General features: G+C 46.1%; 1 protein-coding gene across 2 annotated transcripts in view; it reads right to left on the bottom strand.

The window, feature by feature from the left end:
- The window catches only part of Bsn (bassoon presynaptic cytomatrix protein), a 102,605-nt gene extending 84,474 nt beyond the window's left edge, over positions 1–18,131 (bottom strand). The window contains exon 1 of one of the 2 annotated variants that reach the window (XM_004834044.3): positions 17,794–18,131. In XM_004834044.3, the coding sequence (XP_004834101.2) occupies positions 17,794–17,993 (200 nt within the window). In that variant the 5' untranslated portion in view covers positions 17,994–18,131. Of the gene's footprint in view, positions 1–1,863; positions 13,211–17,793 lie in introns of those variants that run through there. The other variant, XM_087186075.1, reaches the window with a different exon arrangement.
- Between the last annotated feature and the right edge of the window lie 961 nt (positions 18,132–19,092).

The following is a 19,092-nucleotide window of genomic DNA, read 5'->3' as shown; positions in this document are numbered from 1 at the left end:
TTAGCCAGACCAATGAGGTCAGTCCTAGAGGTCTCTGACATCTTCCTGAAGATATGGCTTGTGCTGCGGTGCTTTGATAGGCTCATCCTACAGCTAGACTGGTGAGGAAAGCCTCCTTGTAAGCCCTGTAACAGGCTGGTGTGGCTGATGAGGGGTTTAGGCCTATCCCAAGAAGTCCTTGTACATACCTTCTTGGAGGAAAGGGGTAGGCAGCTTCCATAGGGAAGGCCCCAGCAGGACAGACCAAGCCTCCAAATCCAGGGGAAACACCTGGGCCCACCCACTGCCAAGGCTTCTCCACAGTGAGGCCACAATTCACCATGGCTGACCCTGAGCCCACTTCCTTCCACACTGCCTGGCAAGTGACATAGATTTCCTGCCCCTGAAAAACCTGGTGGGTGAGCCCCAGTAGCTGCTGACAACTTCTAAGCACTGCCTTGCCACGAGAAAAGAAAGGAACTAGCCCTTCTTTGCATACCTATCCCTAGCACTAAGCTTTTGGACTGCTTGGTTTGAATGTTTTTATTCCCTCAAAAATTCGTGTTGGAACTTAAACTCCAATATGGTGGTATTAAGAGGTAGAGCTTTTAAGCAATGATTAAATCATAAGGGCACAGCCTTTACACAAGGGATCATCAACTTTATAAAAGGACTGGAAAGAATTAGTGAGGCCTTTTTATGCTCTTCCATTTCTCAGCCAGGTGAGGAGACAGTGTTTGTCCCCTCGAGGATATACCAAAAGACAATGTCTTAGAGCCGGGCATGGTGGTGCAGGCCTGTGATCCTAGCACTCTGGGAAGCTAAAGCAGGACTCAGCAAGACCCTGCCTCAAGATAAATAGAAAAAGGAGCTGAGGATGTGACTTGATGCCAAGGCTCTGGGTTCAATCTCCAGTATTAGGGGAAAAAAAAAAAAAGACACCATCTGAGAAACAGATCAGACATGGAACCCGCTTTGATCTTGGATTTCCAGCCTCCAGAACTGTAAGAAATAAATTTCTGTTCTTTTTTTTTTTTTGTACCAGGGATCAAACTTGGGTCTTTGTGCTTGCGCAGCAGGCAGTGAAACCACTGAGCTAAATCCCCGGCCCTTTGTTCTTTATTAATGGCTCATTCTCAAACATGGACTGAGGCAACGGTCACAGGCAAAGTCTCCATGCCATGATGAAAGTGTGTTCTCATAAAAGTGAACAGGACCAGATTCTGGGAGCTGGCTAAGGAGCAAAGAAAGTTGGAAGACCCAAGGCAAGAAAGCAAGCAAGCTCTTCAAGATTCCAGAGTAAAAAAAATGGGACCCAGAAGCAAGGCGCAAAGGCTGCTGCTGTGAACAGGGTGGTTAGGGCCCAAGAATGCTAGAATATGTTCTTAGCAAAAAGTGAAGTTCAGGAGCCCTCCTCCACTCTCTGGAGCACATGCCCTGGCAATCACCCTGGATTCCGGGACAATCACCCTGGACTGGGGCAAGAGAGAGTCAAAAAAGTTACACAGGGGGCTGGGGTATAGCTTAGTGATAGAGTGCTTGCCTAGCATGCACAAGGTTCACACAAAGGATCCTCAATACTTGAAAGATCCTCAAGGTTCAATCCTCAATTCTGTCAAAAAAAAAAAAAAAAAAAAAAAAAGCTAAGGAAAAGGCTGCAAGTAGAAGGGGTTTTAAAGATGTGCTTACACATACTGCCCAGCACAGTGATCCTGCAGGTGACTCCTCAGATTATGGCTGAGGGTAAACAGTGAATGTTACATTTAGTAGAGGAACCTGATGAAGTGATCTTTATCTAGTGGTCATATGTGACAGTGCCTCTACTCTCCATGACCCCTGTGAAAGAGAAAGAAACTTCACTGGGCACCCAAAAACATGTCTTACCTGTTCCAGTGCCCTCCTGCAATGGCAGAGGCAGCTAGATGGACAAACAGCCCCAAAGTAGAGGAGGCAATGAGCCCCTGTTGGAGCCTGGAGGAAAGGGAAGACCATCTGCACAACGAGCCCCAACAATCACAGCAAGATGCCCTGGCTGGAAATAAATCAGGTGGATTATTTCTAGAACAGGCCTCTTTGCTCCCATCCATGTTCTGATCCATCTGTCACTGAAAAGGAACCTTGTACTTCTTTCAACTTGAGCCCCTTACAATTCCACCTGCCTTCTTCCTTGATTCCTGCTCACCCTCAGACACACACCTCCCCACCCTAACATTATTGCTTTGTGGCGCTAATGAGGCTTCTGGTCCTACTCTTTCAATAGCATTTTGATTTGTGTGTAATTAAAAACAGTCTCTCCCACCAGGGCCTCAGTTCCTCAAGAATAGGGCTGCTTGCCACCTCAGACCTTGTCACAGTGCCTGGAAGGGGAAGATGATAAGTTCCCATTCATTTGGATCCTCTAGGGGCCTCCCCATGTCAGAGACCCTGAGAGGAGTTGCCAAGGGAGGCACCTGGCAGAAGCTGTCCACCCTGGCCTTCTCACTTTTCTCTGCACATGCAGATGTGGGGTGGCCGTAAAAAGGAAAGCTGACCCTAGTAATGGAAAGGGACCAGCCAGAGCAGCCCAATGATATCACCTATGAAAGCAGAGACTGGGATGAGTCCTGCAGGGTCAGTTTAAAACCAGAGCAGCTAAGCTCAGTGGGTAAACAGGAACTTAACGCTTCCAGGACCTCAGAGGTCAGGTTAGAGGAGAATGAATAAGCCACTGGCGAAACGAACAGCTAAGATGGCTTCTTAGTTCCTCAAGCCTGGTGGCAAAACACCCTTGGGTTCCAAAAGACACAATTCTGATCTTGCAATCTTTTTGCCTGAGGAAAGCATCTGCTGAGCCTGGCATTCGGTAATCCCTGGAGCTGGGAGGTGTGTCCTGCAGGTGTACACTCATGTTCAGGGAGGGGCAGCCATCATCTGAGACTCAGACCTGCCCAGCTACAAAAGAAGCCTTGCCCAGCATGATGCCAGTAACCTGAAACCCACAAAGGGACCCCACAGGGGTCCCACTTCCCCCCTTCTCTTAGCTATCTGGCATGGCTCAGCCCTACCTACACATCCAATCTGTGCGATCTGACGAGACTGACTTTATGACACAGAGCAGGAACAAATAAGTTCTTCTTGAATGAATGGACAAAAAAATAACATTCTCCAAACAAAGCTACATCTTCTTGGGAACAAAGCCATCTATGGAGATAGAGCAGGGCGTCTGGAGAAATTAAGCTTCTGGGGGAGTGGTGCTACTTGTATCCCATGAGCTGAAACCCACCTCCACTGCATGCTGTCAAATAACAATCAACACACTTTAGCCGGGGATTTGGCTGAGTGATTCCAGTGCCTGCCTTGCAAGCACAAGGTCCAGAGTTCGATCCCCAGTGCCAAAAAAAAACCAATCAACACACTTTATTAGTGTCTCTCATATCACTATGGGTCTCATTCCCAGAAGTTGTGCACTCCATACGTGTTTGGAGCATGATGACTTTTTCTTTGTGTTTTCTTATTTATTTATGTATGTATGTTTTGAGACAAGGTCTCTCTATGTAGTAGTTCAGGCTAGCCTTGAAATCACTATAAACTAAGGTCTCTCTATATAGTAGTTCAGGCTGACCCTGGAACTCACTATGTAACGAAGGCTGGCCTTGACATCACGGTGATCCTTCTGCCTCAGCCTCCTGAGTGCTGGGATTACAGGCATGCACCACCACATCTGGCATGTTGACTTTTTACTAGATGCCCTGTATACATGGCAGGTTGAGGAAGAAAGGAACAGTCTCTGTTCTCATTCCCCAACTGTAACCTGAGACCTCTGGGTCCTGGTACAGAGCAAACACACTGTGAAAAGTGGGCTATCCCCAGTAGTCACAGTGTGGCAAAGCTGTGTCCCCGAACTCCATATGGTGGAGCCTGGGCTCTTTTCTTCCAGTCTGTTCTACTCAGGGGCCTGCACTTCTTGCAACAGTGGCAGGAAATGTATCCATCCTGTGCACTGGATTCCTTCTCCCTTCCCTGGACCAGCAAAGATTCCCAAGCCCAAAGTGGCTAGGGACTGGAGCTACAAGGCCCAGGCTCCACCTCCATGTCTTGCCCCTGACTTGCTGTGGGGCACTTGGAAGTACCCTCAAGTAGAGGATCAGTGGTCCCACCCCACAGTGGTCCTGACCCTCTGCTGGCCAGAGACACACATTGCAAAAACCACAGTGTGCACACAAAATCCCCGCAGTACTGCCCAGCATCTCTTCAAAAGCAAAGTATGTATTTTTTGAATCCCTTGTTTTCCTGAGACACCAACAAAGACTATGAAAGAGGCTGAGGTACCCTGCCTGAGGTTCCTCTTCTCTGTCAAGCTTGCTGAGAGAGCCAGATCTGGCTGCTCTGGGGTCCCTGCCCCTCTATTTCACAGGCCTGAGAGTACCAGAGTACATCACAGAAGCACGGGTCAGACGGGATGTTTCCCACAAAGGAAGCACTTCAGTTTCCTCTTCCTACTTGCCCCTGCAAACAGTTCCCTGGCACTGCCAAGTAGGCTGGGCAGAACCAGGGCTTGGCACTACAAAGGAAAGTGTTGCCTGAGGGTCCCCTCCAGACTATCTCGCTCTCTAAATTGAAGACAGGGAGGGTATTTTGCTTTCCTCACTCAATACTCAGAAGTGCAGGCACTTTTTTGTTTTTGTTTTCATTTTTAAGGTACTGGGGATTGAATCGAGGGTTTTCACACTGAGCTACATACCTAGCCTGCCTGCCTTCTTTCCTCCCTTTCTCCCTCCCTCCCTTCCTCCCTTCTTCCTTCCTTCCTTCCTTCCTTCTTCCCTCTCTCCCTCCCTGCCCCCTTTTCTTCCTTCCTTTTTTTCTTTCTTTCTTTACAATTTTGAGGCAGGGTCTCGCTAAGTTGCTAAATTGCCCAGGCTGGGCTCAACTTTCAATCCTCTTGCCCCAGCCTCCCAGAGTGCTGGGATTATAGGCTTGAGCTACCATGCTCAGCTGGTGTTTTGTTTTTGTTTTGTTTTTTACCATTTAGAAAAAGAGATAATTATGTGGCTCTGACATGAGTCCCTGGAAACTTGGGTGGACTTCCCAACTGGGTCTGTCTGCTCCCTTCCTCCCTGTCTTCCACTGTCTCAGCTTATATCACAGCTACCCCAAGGTGCCCTGACAGGAAACCTCTCCTGACTCTGCTTTGTGGGTCTCATACTGTCAGGCAATCAGTACTAAGTACTATTGTTTGCAAAAGTGCTTTCAGCCCAAGAGGGAAGCAGAGAAGGATGCTTGGGCATTGGGAAAGTCCTACTCAGTCCCCGGCTTGGGAGCCAAGCCCATGTGCCACAGCCTGCCTCCTGGCCCAGACAAAGACATATCTTTAGAATTCAGGGATAGTGTCCCTACCCCAGCTGCCCATCAGCAGATCTTGACCTCAGAGCAGTAGGGAACTCCCTCCCTCTCTGCCTTGTTTCCTTCGTCTCAATCCCCAAATCTCCCAAGGGGATCTTGTCACATTTCATGTTTTCTCCAGTTGAAGGCCTACCTGACATTTCACTTGGATACCTCTAAAACAACTGGGGCAAGCTATGTGTGGTGGTACACACCTGTAATTCCAGCAATCTGGAGGCTGAGCCAGGAGAATCTCCTGAGTTCAAGGCCATTCTAGGCTACATAATGAGTTCAAGGCCAGTCTGAACAACATAGTTTTGTTTTGAGATCCTGTCTCAAAACAAACAAACAAACAAACAAAAACCCATACATACATAAATCAAACATACAACAACAGCTGGGGCTGGGGAATGTAGCTCAGTGGAAGAGTGCTTGCCTAGCAAGTACAAGACCCTGGGTTAAATTTCTAATGTGAAAAAATATATGTTATTTCCTAGTTGAAGCCTCTAAGCTTTAGTTTGATTTATCATGCAGTAATATGGCAGCAAAAAATAACTGGTCCAAAAACAATCCTTACAAGCCAGGTGTGGTGGCACACAGCTGTAATCCCAGCACTCAGGAGGCTAAAGCAGAATTGCCATGAATTCAAGGCCAGCCTGAACTACATAGCAAGACCCTGTCTCAAACAAACAAAAACAGGGCTGGGGATTTAGCTCGGTGGTTTCGCCACCTGCTGCACAAGCGCAAGGATCCGAGTTCGATCCCTGTACCAAAAAACAAAAAAACCCAAAAAAACAAAACAGGGCCAGGGATTTAGCTCAGTGGTTCTGCTGCCTGCCTCGAAAGTGCAAAGTTCTAAGTTAAACCCCTGGTACCAAAAAAACCAAAAAAACAAAAACAAAAAAAAACAGGGCCAGAGATTTAGTTCAGTGGTGCCTCACCGGCCTCGAAAACACAAGGTCCTGAGTTCAATCTCCAATACTGGAAAAAAAAAGAGCTTTAAAAACAAAAACAAACAAATAAAAACAATCCTTACAAACTGAATACAAATTGGAAAAAATGGCATAACTACACAGGGAAGGATCATTTCTAATAACTCTACAACACAACTCTATATCCCTGGAAAGATATAATCTAAGGACAAAAAAAACCCACAAGAGAATCTTAAATAACATTCATAGTGTTATTGTAATTAAAAATATCTATACTATGTTTTAAAATACACACATATATACATTTACATATGAATATATACATATATTCTATCTATATTCATATATTTAAATATACATATATATTAGAATAAAACCAATAAGTAGTAACGCTGCCAGGGTTTTAAGATCTTTAAGAGCCCAGTGTAGTGGTGCATGCCTGTAATCCCAGCACTTGGGAGGATGAGGCAGAAGGATCACTGTGAGTTTGAGGCCAGCCTGCGCTACATAGTGAGACCCTGTCTCAAAAATAAATAGATAGATAGATAGATAAAAATGCCAGAATGTCTACTCTCCTACTCTCCCCATGCTTTGGTGTGAATACCCCAGAAGCCAGCAGCCTTTTCTCCTTCCCAGCCAGATGACTGCAATGTTGGGAAGCTGCTTTTTTCTAATAGTTGGAATTAGGTTTCCCTAAACTTCCTGTTGGTCTTGGGTCCACTAACTGATCTGCTCATAGGTTTCAGCACTTCCTATGCCAGGCCTCCTCGGCTCTGGTTTTCTTCCCTGAATTGGACATCACTAGCTTCTGTAGCTGTGATGGGACACTAAATTGCTTGCCTACCCAGGCTGCTTGCCCAAGGCTGTCAGTACCCTGAAGACAAGCAGGCTCGGAGAACAAGCCTCAAGTCACACGGTATCCCTCAGCATGTCACAGGGACTATAAGTGACATAGTCTGAAGGACCAAGGGCCATCACTCCTGTAGCATAAGGACATCTTCCCATGCCTTTCTGGGTGCTCTATATTCCCACACTCATGCTGCGCATCTCCACACAAAGGTTCCTTCCATCCTGGACATGTGTAGGACCCCCATGTGAATCTGTGGGGGCCTGTCATATTGTCTATGGTTGCACCTGGAGTTCCTTTTTTGGATCTTTGGATCTAAACTATGTTCTACAAACAGAGGCAGAACATAACAGAAGCTGCTTCCATCTCTTCCCTTACAAATGCAGTAGTCTCCCAGGCTTCCTGACTGCTCAACTAGAAGGGACAGCACTGAAATCTCTTTCAGGCCCACTCTTCCCATGCCCCATCCTCTCCCATCACAAAGTTTAGGTCAGGGCCCCCCGCAAATCAAGGGCATGCCTGCTGCTGCCAGAGTACCTGCAAGATTCAGGTAGGGCAACACTCAGGAGGGTAATCAGTGAAGTACAGCTGGGAAAAGCAGGCCTGCAGCAGGCTCTGTAGGCCCAGGTTGGAGATTTGCTGACTGGCCAGCCAACCTAGCACAAGGAAGCCACCAGCTGTCCAAGAGGCCCTGTCTACCAGAGGCTGGGCACCAGACGGGCCCTCTCCAGGCTCTAGGCTTGAATGTGCGATCATCTTGTCCATTTTGAGATATCTCTGGACCATGATGGATGAGTCTTCCTAATTGAGTGTTGCTTCTAATTCACCTAAAGAACCTCTGTTGTATTTGTGATTTATGACCTTGCTTTCTACCCTCAAAGGGACTAAAGAATAGTGGGAAATGTCATGCTTCCTTTCCTCATCACACAGAAACATGATGTCAAAGGTAAATGGGACTTTGGAGATCATCTAGTTAAATCTCTCATTTTAGAGATGAAAAACAAGACCTAGGGGCCTGGGATGCAGCTCAGTGGCAGAGTGCTTGCCCAATATGTGTAATGCGTTGGTTTGAATTCCCAGCACTGAAGAAAAAAAAAAATCCTGATGAACTACCTGGCATGCACAGCCAATCTAGGGTAATGTTAGGATTGATTAAAACACAATTTCTGAGCCGAGTCAGGATGCTTCCCCTATTCCTCATCCCTCACCCTATCCTGTCCTGTCCTCTATCCAAATGTCCTACTTCCTTTCTTCCTCTCCTCGTAGCCCTTGACATCCTCTTACTAAATTTTCCATCTTCAAAGAGCAGGCAGTGGAGAAATGACATGGTTTTCCAGCTGTGCTCAGTGGATGGCATTTGGTTTGCTAAAGTTTGCTAGCTGGCTGTTCTTCTAAATTGCTCATCTGAGGCCTTTCGAGCTCCCAACTGAATCAGTTAATGTTGTGAATGTGTTTTGTAAGCTGTAAAATTCTATACAAATATATGCTCTACTATTTTAGGATACATAATACAACCCCTTTTGCCAGGCTTGGCAGCACACGGCAGTAATTCCAGAACTTGGAGAGGCTGAGGCAGGAGGAACACAAATTCAAGCCAAGCCTGGGCAATTTAGCAACTTAGCAAGACCCTGTCTCAAAATAAAAAATAATAAGGGCTGGGAATGTAGGTCAGTGAGTAGGCCCTGGGTTCAATACTCACTACCTCAAAAAACAAAACAAGGGGCTGGGGATTTAGCTCAGTGGTTTCGCCGCCTGCTGTGCAAGCGCAAGGACCCGAGTTCGATCCCTGGCACCAAAAAAACAAAACAAAAAAACCCTTTAAATCATGCTCATATTTATCTTACTTCTGTGAGACAAAGGACAAAGAGTAGGCAATAGCAAATTCTAATTGATGGAAGAAGAATTTAAGAGTAAAGATGTGGACAAGTGCTTCTTTCTCTCCCACCAGCCCAGGAGTCAAGAACCCATTTTGCAACTCCCTTGTTTGTTCCTCACATTTCACCTGGCTAAACTTTCATTTTAAAACCCTTCCACTAGCTGGTTATGGTGGTACATGCCTGTGATCCTAGCACTTGAGAGGTTGAAGCAAGAGGATTGCTGTAGGTTTGAGGGCAGCCTGGACTACATAATGAGTTCAAGGCCAGCCTGAACTACATGGGGAGACCTTGTCTCAAAGAAAAAAAAAAGGAAAGAGAGAAGAAAGGAGGAATGGGGTATGAACTAGGGATGTAACTCATTGTGAAGGCCTTGAGTTCAATCCTCAGTCCTGAAACAAAGCAAAACAAACAAAACACAAATACTTCACTTCTAAGTAGAATCAAACTATAGAAAACTCCACAACCACTCCAATATATAAAAAATACAGAAGAGGAAAGTATGTAGCTATTGGTCACAAAATACAAACTTTCAGTTAAAGAGGAATAAATTCAAGAGCTGTACTGCACAACATGGTGGTAGTAATTAATAACAATGTATTATATTCTAGAAAATTGCTGAGAAGATTTTTAGTGCTTTTACCACCAGTGTCAGATAATGGATATGTTAGTTTGATTTAGCTACTCCACAATATACACCTATCTTAAAACATCATTTAAAAATTAATTAACTTAAGGACCAGGGATTTAGCTCAGTGGTTCTTCCACCTGCCTTGCAAGAGCAAGGTCCTGAGTTCGATCCCCAGTACCAAAAAAAAAATTTAATTAACTTAAAATTTTAAAGTGCAGATGACTTTTGTTATCTGGGCAAACACAGGAAAGTAGCAGTGTGGCTACTGGGAAATTTCCTCACCTTTGTTTTCTCTTAAAGCTCCCAAATCCCTAAGCTTTCTTCTAGCATGGCTCCTCTGGAGATAGAGCAGGACCAAGTGGAAAGACCCTGGCATGAGCTCCTGAATGAACTGCTAGGGCTCTCTGATCTCATGAACATTTGACCAAGGCCAAATGCCAACCTTTCTACTTGCCCTCAGGGACAACCTCTTCACCTTTGGCCCTGACAGCAGCTCCATCCACTTCAGGGCAGTTGTGGATTTGAGCTCACTGGTCACCTAAAGGTTTCCAATGTGCCTCCATGTGATCTTCTTGTTAGGAAGAAGTGGGGATAGCAGATGAGGTGTCTCTGCTATAGCAAAGCTGTTTTTAGTTTTTTGTTTTTTATGGTACCGGGAATAGAACTTGGGTCCTTGCGCTTGTGCAGCAGGCAGCGAAACCACTGAGCTAAATCCCTGGCCCACAAAGCTGTTTTTAGAATCTCAAAGCCCAGCTGGGGATTTAGCTCAGTGGCACTGCGCCTGCCTGGCATGCACAAAGTCCTGAGTTTTATTCCTGGTACTGGCAAAAAAAAAAAACAATCTCAAAGCCCATCAGTAAGTAGTGTGGGGCCCAAGGACTGCACAGATACATAGGGAGTGCACCCACCACTCACACTGACCAGAACCTAAGTGTGGACAAGTGGGGAGAGATACCCACCAATCAGAGGCCCAACCCATAGGAACAGACCACAGAAGGTAGGACACCAGAATTCCATTTCTCCTACCACAAGCTGAACCAAAGGCCAGGGTCCCAATTCATTCCCAGACTCTAGCTAGCTTCCCCTACTCTGCTGGTGCTCAGAGAAAGCAGAGGGCCCTTTAGGAAAGGCATTGGGTGGATTGTTTGCATATAGTGTCTGAACCAGCATGACATGCGCCTGGCAACAGGTGATAAGACTGGTGTAGGAGTCCCTGCAGCTAGATTGTTCCCCAAATTCCAGCTTTCCAGAAAGGCCTCACATCCTAACACAACCCCCAGGGCTTACTGCAGGTATACGGGTGTCAGCCACCATTTTACCACTGAAAAAGTTAGTTCCAAGGCAGGACGGACAAGTAAGGCCAAGACAGCTAGGGCCTGTAGGAGCTGCATGCCCTGGCAGAAGAGTGAGAAATAAAACACCTAGCAGGGAGGAATAGGGCAGGGTTTGGGATTTGGTTTAGGATTAGGGTCTGGGGAAGGGGCAGTTTTACTAGCCTACCCCACTGTCAGATCCAACTTAAATGTACGTGGCTCACAGGAACTGGGAAGAGAACCACCTCAAGTAGCCCATGCATGGCAGGATTTGGCCCTCCTCATTCCCATCACTAACAACAGAAAAAAAGCCCCAGTCAGAAATGCAAGGCCAATGAGACTGGGAAGAATTTACTGAAGGGATTTTTTTTTTTTTGGTACTGGGAACTTGGGTCCTTGTGCTTTCGAGGCAGGCAGTGGAACCACTGAGCTAAGTCCCTGGACCGATTTTTTTTTTTTTTTTAATGGTACTAGGAAACCTCAGGAGTGCTGAGCTACACCCCCAGCCTATGTTATTTTACTTTACTTTACTTTATTTTATTTTTTGTTATTTTATGACAGAGCCTCACTAAATTGCACAGGCTGGCCTCAAACTTGTTATCCTCCAGCTTCTGCCATCCAAGTAGCTAGGATTATAGGTATTAGCCACCACATTAGGCTACCTTTGCCTTCTTAAACTCAGAGAAAGGAGGACTTTAGAAAAAGAACAGAAAAGTGACCCACTGTATTGTTCTTTGGTTCCCAAATTAGTCCAAAGTCTGACTCTACTTTTTGTGATCTCCTAGTCTTTCCATGTCTGAGTCCTCAAAAAATTACTCCTTTTTGGGCTGGGGATTTAGCTCAGTGCCACCACCTGCCTCGCAAGCACAAGGTCCAGAGTTTGATCCCTGGTACCCCCCTGAAAAAAATTACTCCTTTTTGTTTTTTTCCTTCTGGTACTGAGGAACAAACTCAGGACCTTCACACTGAGCTATTGATCCAGCTCTTTTTTTTTTTTTTTTTCCGGGGATCAAACTCAGGACCTTGTGCTTGTGGGGCAGGCAGCAGAACCACTGAGCTAAATCTCCGGCCCAGCCCTTTTTCATTATATAAATTTTGAGAGAGGATCTCACTAAATTGCCCAGGCTGGCCCTGAACTTGCAATCTCCTCCTGTCTCACCCTCCCAGCATGCTGAAATTATAGCACAGCTAACACACTCTTTCTTAAAAATCTAGAATTTGTTGGCCAAAAGAATGAAATGTGGGCTAAGGGTTACAGCTCAGTGGTAGAGCACCTGCCTAACATGTGTGAGGCCTTAGGTTCAAACCTCAGCACTGCAGAATAATGAGGATGAAAAAGAGGGAGGGGGGGGAATATAAATCTGAATAGTTTCTAAATTTAATTCTCAGTTTGGAGGGAAAAAAATATAGGACAGAGGAACATCTTAAATGACACCCTGGGAATACAATCAGCCTATTCAAGAATGTAAGAATGCATAGGACAAATAATACAGTTCTCTAACACATAAATCTCAAGAAGAAAAAAGAAAAAAGAGGGAATCTATAAAACTGGAAGCCATGCATGGTGGCTACATAGTGAGTTCAAGGCCGGTCTGAACTACAGAGTGAGACCCTGTCTCAAAAAAGAAAAACAAAAAAAAAGAAAAGAAAGAAAGAAACTGGAGAGATGTATTAGTCAACTGCATCACAATAAAAAAAACTGACCATAAAGACAAATTCATAAGAGAACTAGAAAAATAGAACCATGCTGAGATAAAGAAGAGATCATTGAGGTGGGAATGTAGCTCAAGGTAAAGCACTTGCCTAGCATGTGTGAGGCCTCTGGGTTTAATCCCCAACACTACAAAAACAGAAAAATGGCCTGCATCCCCAGGTCTTCTTTACTTTTTATTTTAAGACAGGTCTTGCTAAATCCCTAAAATGCCCAGGTTTTGGTCAAAACTGCAGTCCTCCTGCCTCAGCCACCCCAAATACTGGAATTATAAGTGTAAACCACCATGCCCAGATATAATTTTTTTTAAAATCAATGACATTGTATCAATCCTACTAATGCTGGGAACAACTATATTAACAAAGCTACCTTTCTTTCCCTAACAAGAAATGGAAAACTCGTTGCCCTCTTAAGGTAAAATTTTGACATCATTACCATTCAGATGTGAGGTCATTTTAGTGCATACTTAGTGGCATGCCCTCCCTGAAAAACCAGCTACAGGAGCTAATGAAGATCTCTAAATGACCTATAATCCCAGCACTGAAGAAGGCTAAAGCAGAAGGATCACAAGTTCAAGTCCCACCTGAGCAATTTAGTTGAACACTATCTTAAATATATATATATATATATATATATATATTATAAGTGCTGAGGATGTAGTTCAGTGTTATAGAGCCCCTAGGTTTGATTTCTAGTAACATACATACACATACACACACACACACACACACACACACACAGACACACACAGAGTGTCTAAATGATAAAGAGCTATTTCCAAACCTGAAAATTGTGTCATTTCATTTTATCTTTACAAATTCTGCCGAGATTTTTCTAGACCCTGATGTTAACTGAATAACAAGTCTCGCTAATCCCAGCCAGAGACACTATGCCCAAGAAGTTCATTTTGAAAAAGGAACTCTGGGTGCTGTTCTCAAAGCAGCCTCGACTAAGGTTCTCTGTGCCTAGCTGCCTTTAGTTTAAGATGTCTCCGTGACTTACGGGCTAGAAATGAGTTGATCACAGATTTGGATGGTGAGAGATATCTCACCTGGCTTTGTCCTCAGCTCTCTCCCAGCCCCCTGAAGTCATTCAGCCTCATTTTCTGCTACTGTCCTTGCCCCTGCAGAACACAATCCTCATCCCATTTCTCTTTCTGCCTCTCCTAATACTACCATTTTTCCAGGATCCCTTGGGTCTCTCCTCCAGAAGCCTAGCCCTATCTCTCCACTCTTCCTATTTGACAATCCTTCGATAAACATTGCCTATTTGATCCTTCTCAGACACTGAGCTTCCCACAGTATCTCTCCTAGGGTTCCATGATTTGGCTCTTTAAGAGCTATCTGAGCATAGCACAGCAGCAGATGTCTGCAATCTCAACTACTCAAGAGGCTCACTTAGGAGGCTGATGCAGGAGGATCACAAGTTCTAGGTCAGCCTAGGCAACTTAGTGAGACTCTGTCTCAAGATAAAAAACAAAAAATTCTAGGGGTGTAGTTCAATGGTAATGTGCCTGGGTTCCATTCCTACCATGGGGGGAAACTACAAATTCTGGAAGATAAGAAAGTACCATATACATTTCCACATACTTCATGAAGCCAAGGCCAACACTTGCTTTTGATAGCTGGTAAATGTATCTCAGCTAATTAACTGAAAATCAACTTGTAAATGTTAAAATATATGCAAACCCATAGGGTGAGTATAGATGAGACAGGCTGCCACAGGTCTACATGGCTCTTTCGTGAAATTTTTTACTTGTAAGTTTCTATCTTGACTAATAGTGTGTCAAGGGCATATGTATAGGTGTATGTATAGGTATGTGTAGGTGTATGTAGCCCATCAACTTGTACACCCCCTTTCATATTAGGCACATCTCCATAAGTGATTGAATGAATGATATTCCTTTTTCTAATAGGATGCAGCCCATACTAGCTTAGAGAGTGAGCCCAAAACAGAGTTCAGTCTTCTCCCAATATGGTATTCCTTGACAAAGACACAGCCTATGTATCTGTATGCAGTGACCCAGTGAACAAAATCAGGAAGCCCCTCCTTGAGGAACTCTCTGGTGCCCAAAGCACCCTATCATCCCATGGTATTGCCTCTCAGCAATACCATGTGGCACCACTACTTACGGAATTCAAGTCAGACTCTTTAGCCATTTCTCACAGAACCCAAGGTAGTGCAGCATGAGGATGAAAAGATTAATTTAGCCTGGGGTGATGAGATAATATGGCAACAGAAACTCTCCTAAAACTTCAGTTTTGTTCCTCTCTGGTGTTAGAAAAATGATCACCCCTTTACCTGACCCTCTATCTAGTTCCATGAAACTTCTGACTGTCCCAAAATCCACAATCCTGCTGGAAACAGATATGTCCCTGTGCCGATGTTCTTTCCTGAATGCCCAGAGGCACATGCCACAGGGCCTTTTCTCCATCAATGGACCAATCTGTTCGAAGCAACTCAGAACACAACATGCTAAATTTAGCATCAGGTACCTGAGATGTTCAGAGAGGAAGTAGAAGCCATTCTGATGCTGAAGAAGAGGCAGACCATGGAGTTGTCTGTTTAGGTGAGGTGCTATGATAAACCCAGTCCTGGGTTTTGGTGACAAAGAGCTAGCTGATCACCTGTGCCTGATAATCACAGGACTTCAGCACCACAGGCTCATGTGTTAGCCTTGCCCACAGCCAAATGTGTGACTGTTACATCCAGCAGGAGCCCATGGTTCCCCTCCCCTTGCAGTGGAATGCATAGATGGAATAGAAATGAAACATTAAAAAGGAATATAAGCAGTGCCCACCAGCCTCCTTCCTGTCCCTCTTAGCTGCCCAAGACTTTCCAAAATTTCATATGCTTGGCTGTGGAACATCTGATAAACTACAAGCACAGCAGCCTGTTTAGTTACCAGGAGAGAAACAGCAAATTTCCCATATAGAGTGCTCCCAATAACAAGGTGTTTTTCCATTCAGGAGTAGAAGCTTTCCCTTGGAAGGAGATCACTGAAGCCTGATTGAGGACCTTTCAAGTTAAAATCCAAATGAAATTCAGTGCACAGCAAGATAGACACGGTTTGCAGTGATAAAAGCCATGTGCTATCCAACTACATTCCCCTAACAGCTAATGTAAAATGGACAAACCCTGGAGGGAGTGAAGGGAGGGCAGGGGAATGGGGAAAAAATAAGAACCAAGATACATCATGTAAAGGTACAAGATCCCAATGATGAATGTAACTCTATTGTATACCTACAATGTGCCAATAAACTTAATAAAAAAGAAAAAAAATTTTTTTAAATAGACAAATCCCACCTCTAAAAGAAATGCTCACAGGATGGCTTTTTTGTGACAGGTTTCAGGGTATTAAAAGCCCTTCATTGGGCCAGGGATTTAGCTCAGTGGTTCCGGTGCCTGCCTCGAAAGCGCAAGGTCCCGAGTTCAATCCCCGGTACCAAAAAAAAAAAAGCCCTTCATTAAGCCAGGTATGATGGTGCATACCTGTAATCCCTTCCCTCAGAAGGCTGAGGAAGGAGGATCGCTGTGAGTTCAAGGACAGCCTGAAGTACATAGCCAGACTCTGTCTCAAAAATAAATAAATAAATAAATAAATAAATAAATAAAATAGCAGGGGATGGTGTTGCATGCCTGTAATCCCAGCGCTAGGGAGGCTGAGGCAGGAGGATCACTGTAAATTCAAGGCCAGCCTGGACTGCAGAGTGAATTCAAGGCCAGCCTGAACTACACAGTAAGACCCTGTCTCAAAAAAACAAGAAATAGCCAGGGATTTAGCTCAGTGGTTCTGATGCCTGCCCCGAAAGCACAAGGACCCAAATTCAATCCCCGGTACCAAAAAACAAAACAAAACAAAAAAACAACCAAGAAATAAGATAAAAGCCCTTCATCATTGTCAGTCGTCCAAGAAATGACTTGTGAGGAGATAAACACACATGAGACCCAGTTGGACAGCTGACGAAGCAAAAATTATGGTGTCTTGGAGTTTATGTACTACCACACAAAAAAGGCAAAGCAACATATATCATCTTCACATGGAGCCGGAAGCTCCCCCAACCAGGGTGGGGTTGGTACTTCCCAGGTCTATTTTGGTGCAAAAAAAACTGCCTTCCATTTTATCCTGTCATCTCTTGGTAATTTCCCTAAATTTCCAGTCTCTGATTTATATTGGCATTCCCTCTTGCACTCACTGCAACTTGATTGTTTCTGTAGAACCTGGGTTGGCAAACTTTTAAATCATGCTGGTCTCACAGTATTTGATCAGATATGTTCTGTTTCAAGAATTCTATGTGGGTTTCAGCTTTCCACTGGTTTGAGATGGTAATTTAAATCAGTGGGCAACAAGAACATATCTGGTGCTAGGTAATAGTATTTTTGCTTCACCTGGAAATGTTTCCCTAAGCCTTGGTAAAAGCACATGATCCTGTCAGTATTGTTTTTGTTTTTCTTTGTTTTTGTTTTGAGACAGGGTCTTGCAATGTAGTTCAGGCTAGTCTTGAATTTACAGAGATCCTCTTGCCTCAGCCTCTCAAGTGCTGAGATTACAAGCATGTGCCACCACACCTGGCTCCTGTCAGTATCGTTGTGACTACTGGTGTCCACTGAGCAATTCTCCTCTCCCCAAAGATGGTCATAACTACTAAATGCCTAGGAAAGCATAAGACCAAGTTCATGGTTCAACTCTTTTCTGATCTCTCTGTTCCTGGCAGTGACACTGATCTTCCTTGACGGTCACTCCCACTGTGCTCTTTCTCGACCCAGCACAATGGACACATGCAGACACTTGCAGAGGGAGGACCTTTCCATCCCATTGCGCCCCTGTGCAGAGGGCCCAGGCTAAGGTTACATAAACCCCTCCCGAGCAGTTGCGCCCCGGCATTAGGGGAAAGAGAATTTGGGGTTCATGACGGAGTCACGGTCTGGTCTACAGGCCCCGCCTGACCCCGGGCTCACTATCCTGCCTTGCCAAAGCAGGACAGTTGGAAACCAAGGGACACTTCCCGCAACCATTGAGCTCCTGCCAACCTGCCAGGGCTGAGTGCCGCCCGACATCGCACCTCGCTGTCCACCAGACACTGAGCTCCAGGCCCCGACCCCCGCCTCAGGCTCAGCCCCTACCCTGTTCCAGAGACGCGCGCTTACCTATCCGGGCCGAGGCGGGGGCCGGGCCCGGGGCCAGGACCCGGGCCTGGCGGTCCCGCAGTGGCCCGTGTCGCCGCTGCCGCGGGGAGCTGTCCGCCACCGGATGGTGCTGAAGGAGGCTTCCCGGCACTGGGCCCCGCTCCTCCGGGTGGCAGCGGCCCGTCCCCAGCGCCGCCCTCCAGGCTGGCCTCGTTGCCCATGGCGGGCCGGGGAGGGCGGGATTGGGGTCGAAGTGCGCCCGGGCCAGTGGCTCCCGGGCGGTGCTCACACTCTCAGTGCCGCCGCCGCCATCTCCCAACTCAGCTCGCGCCGCCGTCTGCTGCTACTGCGCATGTTCCTCCCGCGCGCCCCTTCCCTGCGCACGCCGCGCGCGCGCAAACTCGCGTGCACGCGCCAACCCCTGGGTCTCTGCAAGCGGCCTTGGGCCTGCGCATGCGCCTTCCAGAGTTGGTGGCCACGCCGCTCGGAGCCCGGATGGAAAGTCACTGACTGGTGAAACCCGCCCAGGGCTCTTAGCGCTGTTCCCTGCGTGAAGTCAGTGACATCTTTGTCCACGACGGCTCCGTAGTGGGGACTTGCCTGGTAACCCAAGTGCCGCAGGGGGTGGGCGTCTTGTGGACAATCGTCAGAGAAGTGAGGCCCTAGGGTGCTTAGGAGTTGGAAAGGTGACAACAGGCGGGTGTTGAGAGATGCGTAGTCGTAGAAGGAAAGAGAAAGAATGCTGGGTGGTGGGGCTGGACTGCAAGGCTTTTGAAGACCAGATGACATGACCCCAGCGAGGCCAGTCCCACAGAACTGGAGTCTCAGGAACCACCCTGGGAAAAGATAGGTTGTCAGCAAGCCTGGAGCAGGGTCCTTGGATATGAGGAAGAGGGTTGATGTTTCTCAGAGGCCTGGTGCTGTGGCGCCCAGGGTCTGTGTAGAAGAGGGGCCCCCAGTTTCCTCTTCGTGTTTTCAGACCACTGTACACTACTCAGGATCATCTACTTCTCAGACAAGCCTCAGATACTTTTTTTCTCTCTCTCTTTTTTTTTGTACCAGGGATTGAACTCGGGTCCTTGCGCTTTCGAGGCAGGTGGCAGAACCACTGAGCTAAATCCCCGGCCCTCAGATACTTTCTTGAGGGAGAACATTTCCTAGAAGAACCAAACGATATTCCAAACCATTTGTGACTTCATGAATTGTGGCTGTATAGAGGACTTAAAGCAATGTGGACCCATTTTACAAACTCATTTAATACTAGTATTGAGGAATTATGACATGGGGTGTCAGAATTTCTAATGTGACCTGGAATAATCC

The sequence above is a fragment of the Heterocephalus glaber genome, unplaced genomic scaffold (assembly GCF_053883595.1).
Source record: "Heterocephalus glaber isolate CG9 unplaced genomic scaffold, H.glaber_assembly_v1.0 deba00001504, whole genome shotgun sequence".
Lineage (NCBI taxonomy): Eukaryota > Metazoa > Chordata > Mammalia > Rodentia > Bathyergidae > Heterocephalus > Heterocephalus glaber.
This window is presented reverse-complemented; position numbering and strand designations above follow the sequence as displayed.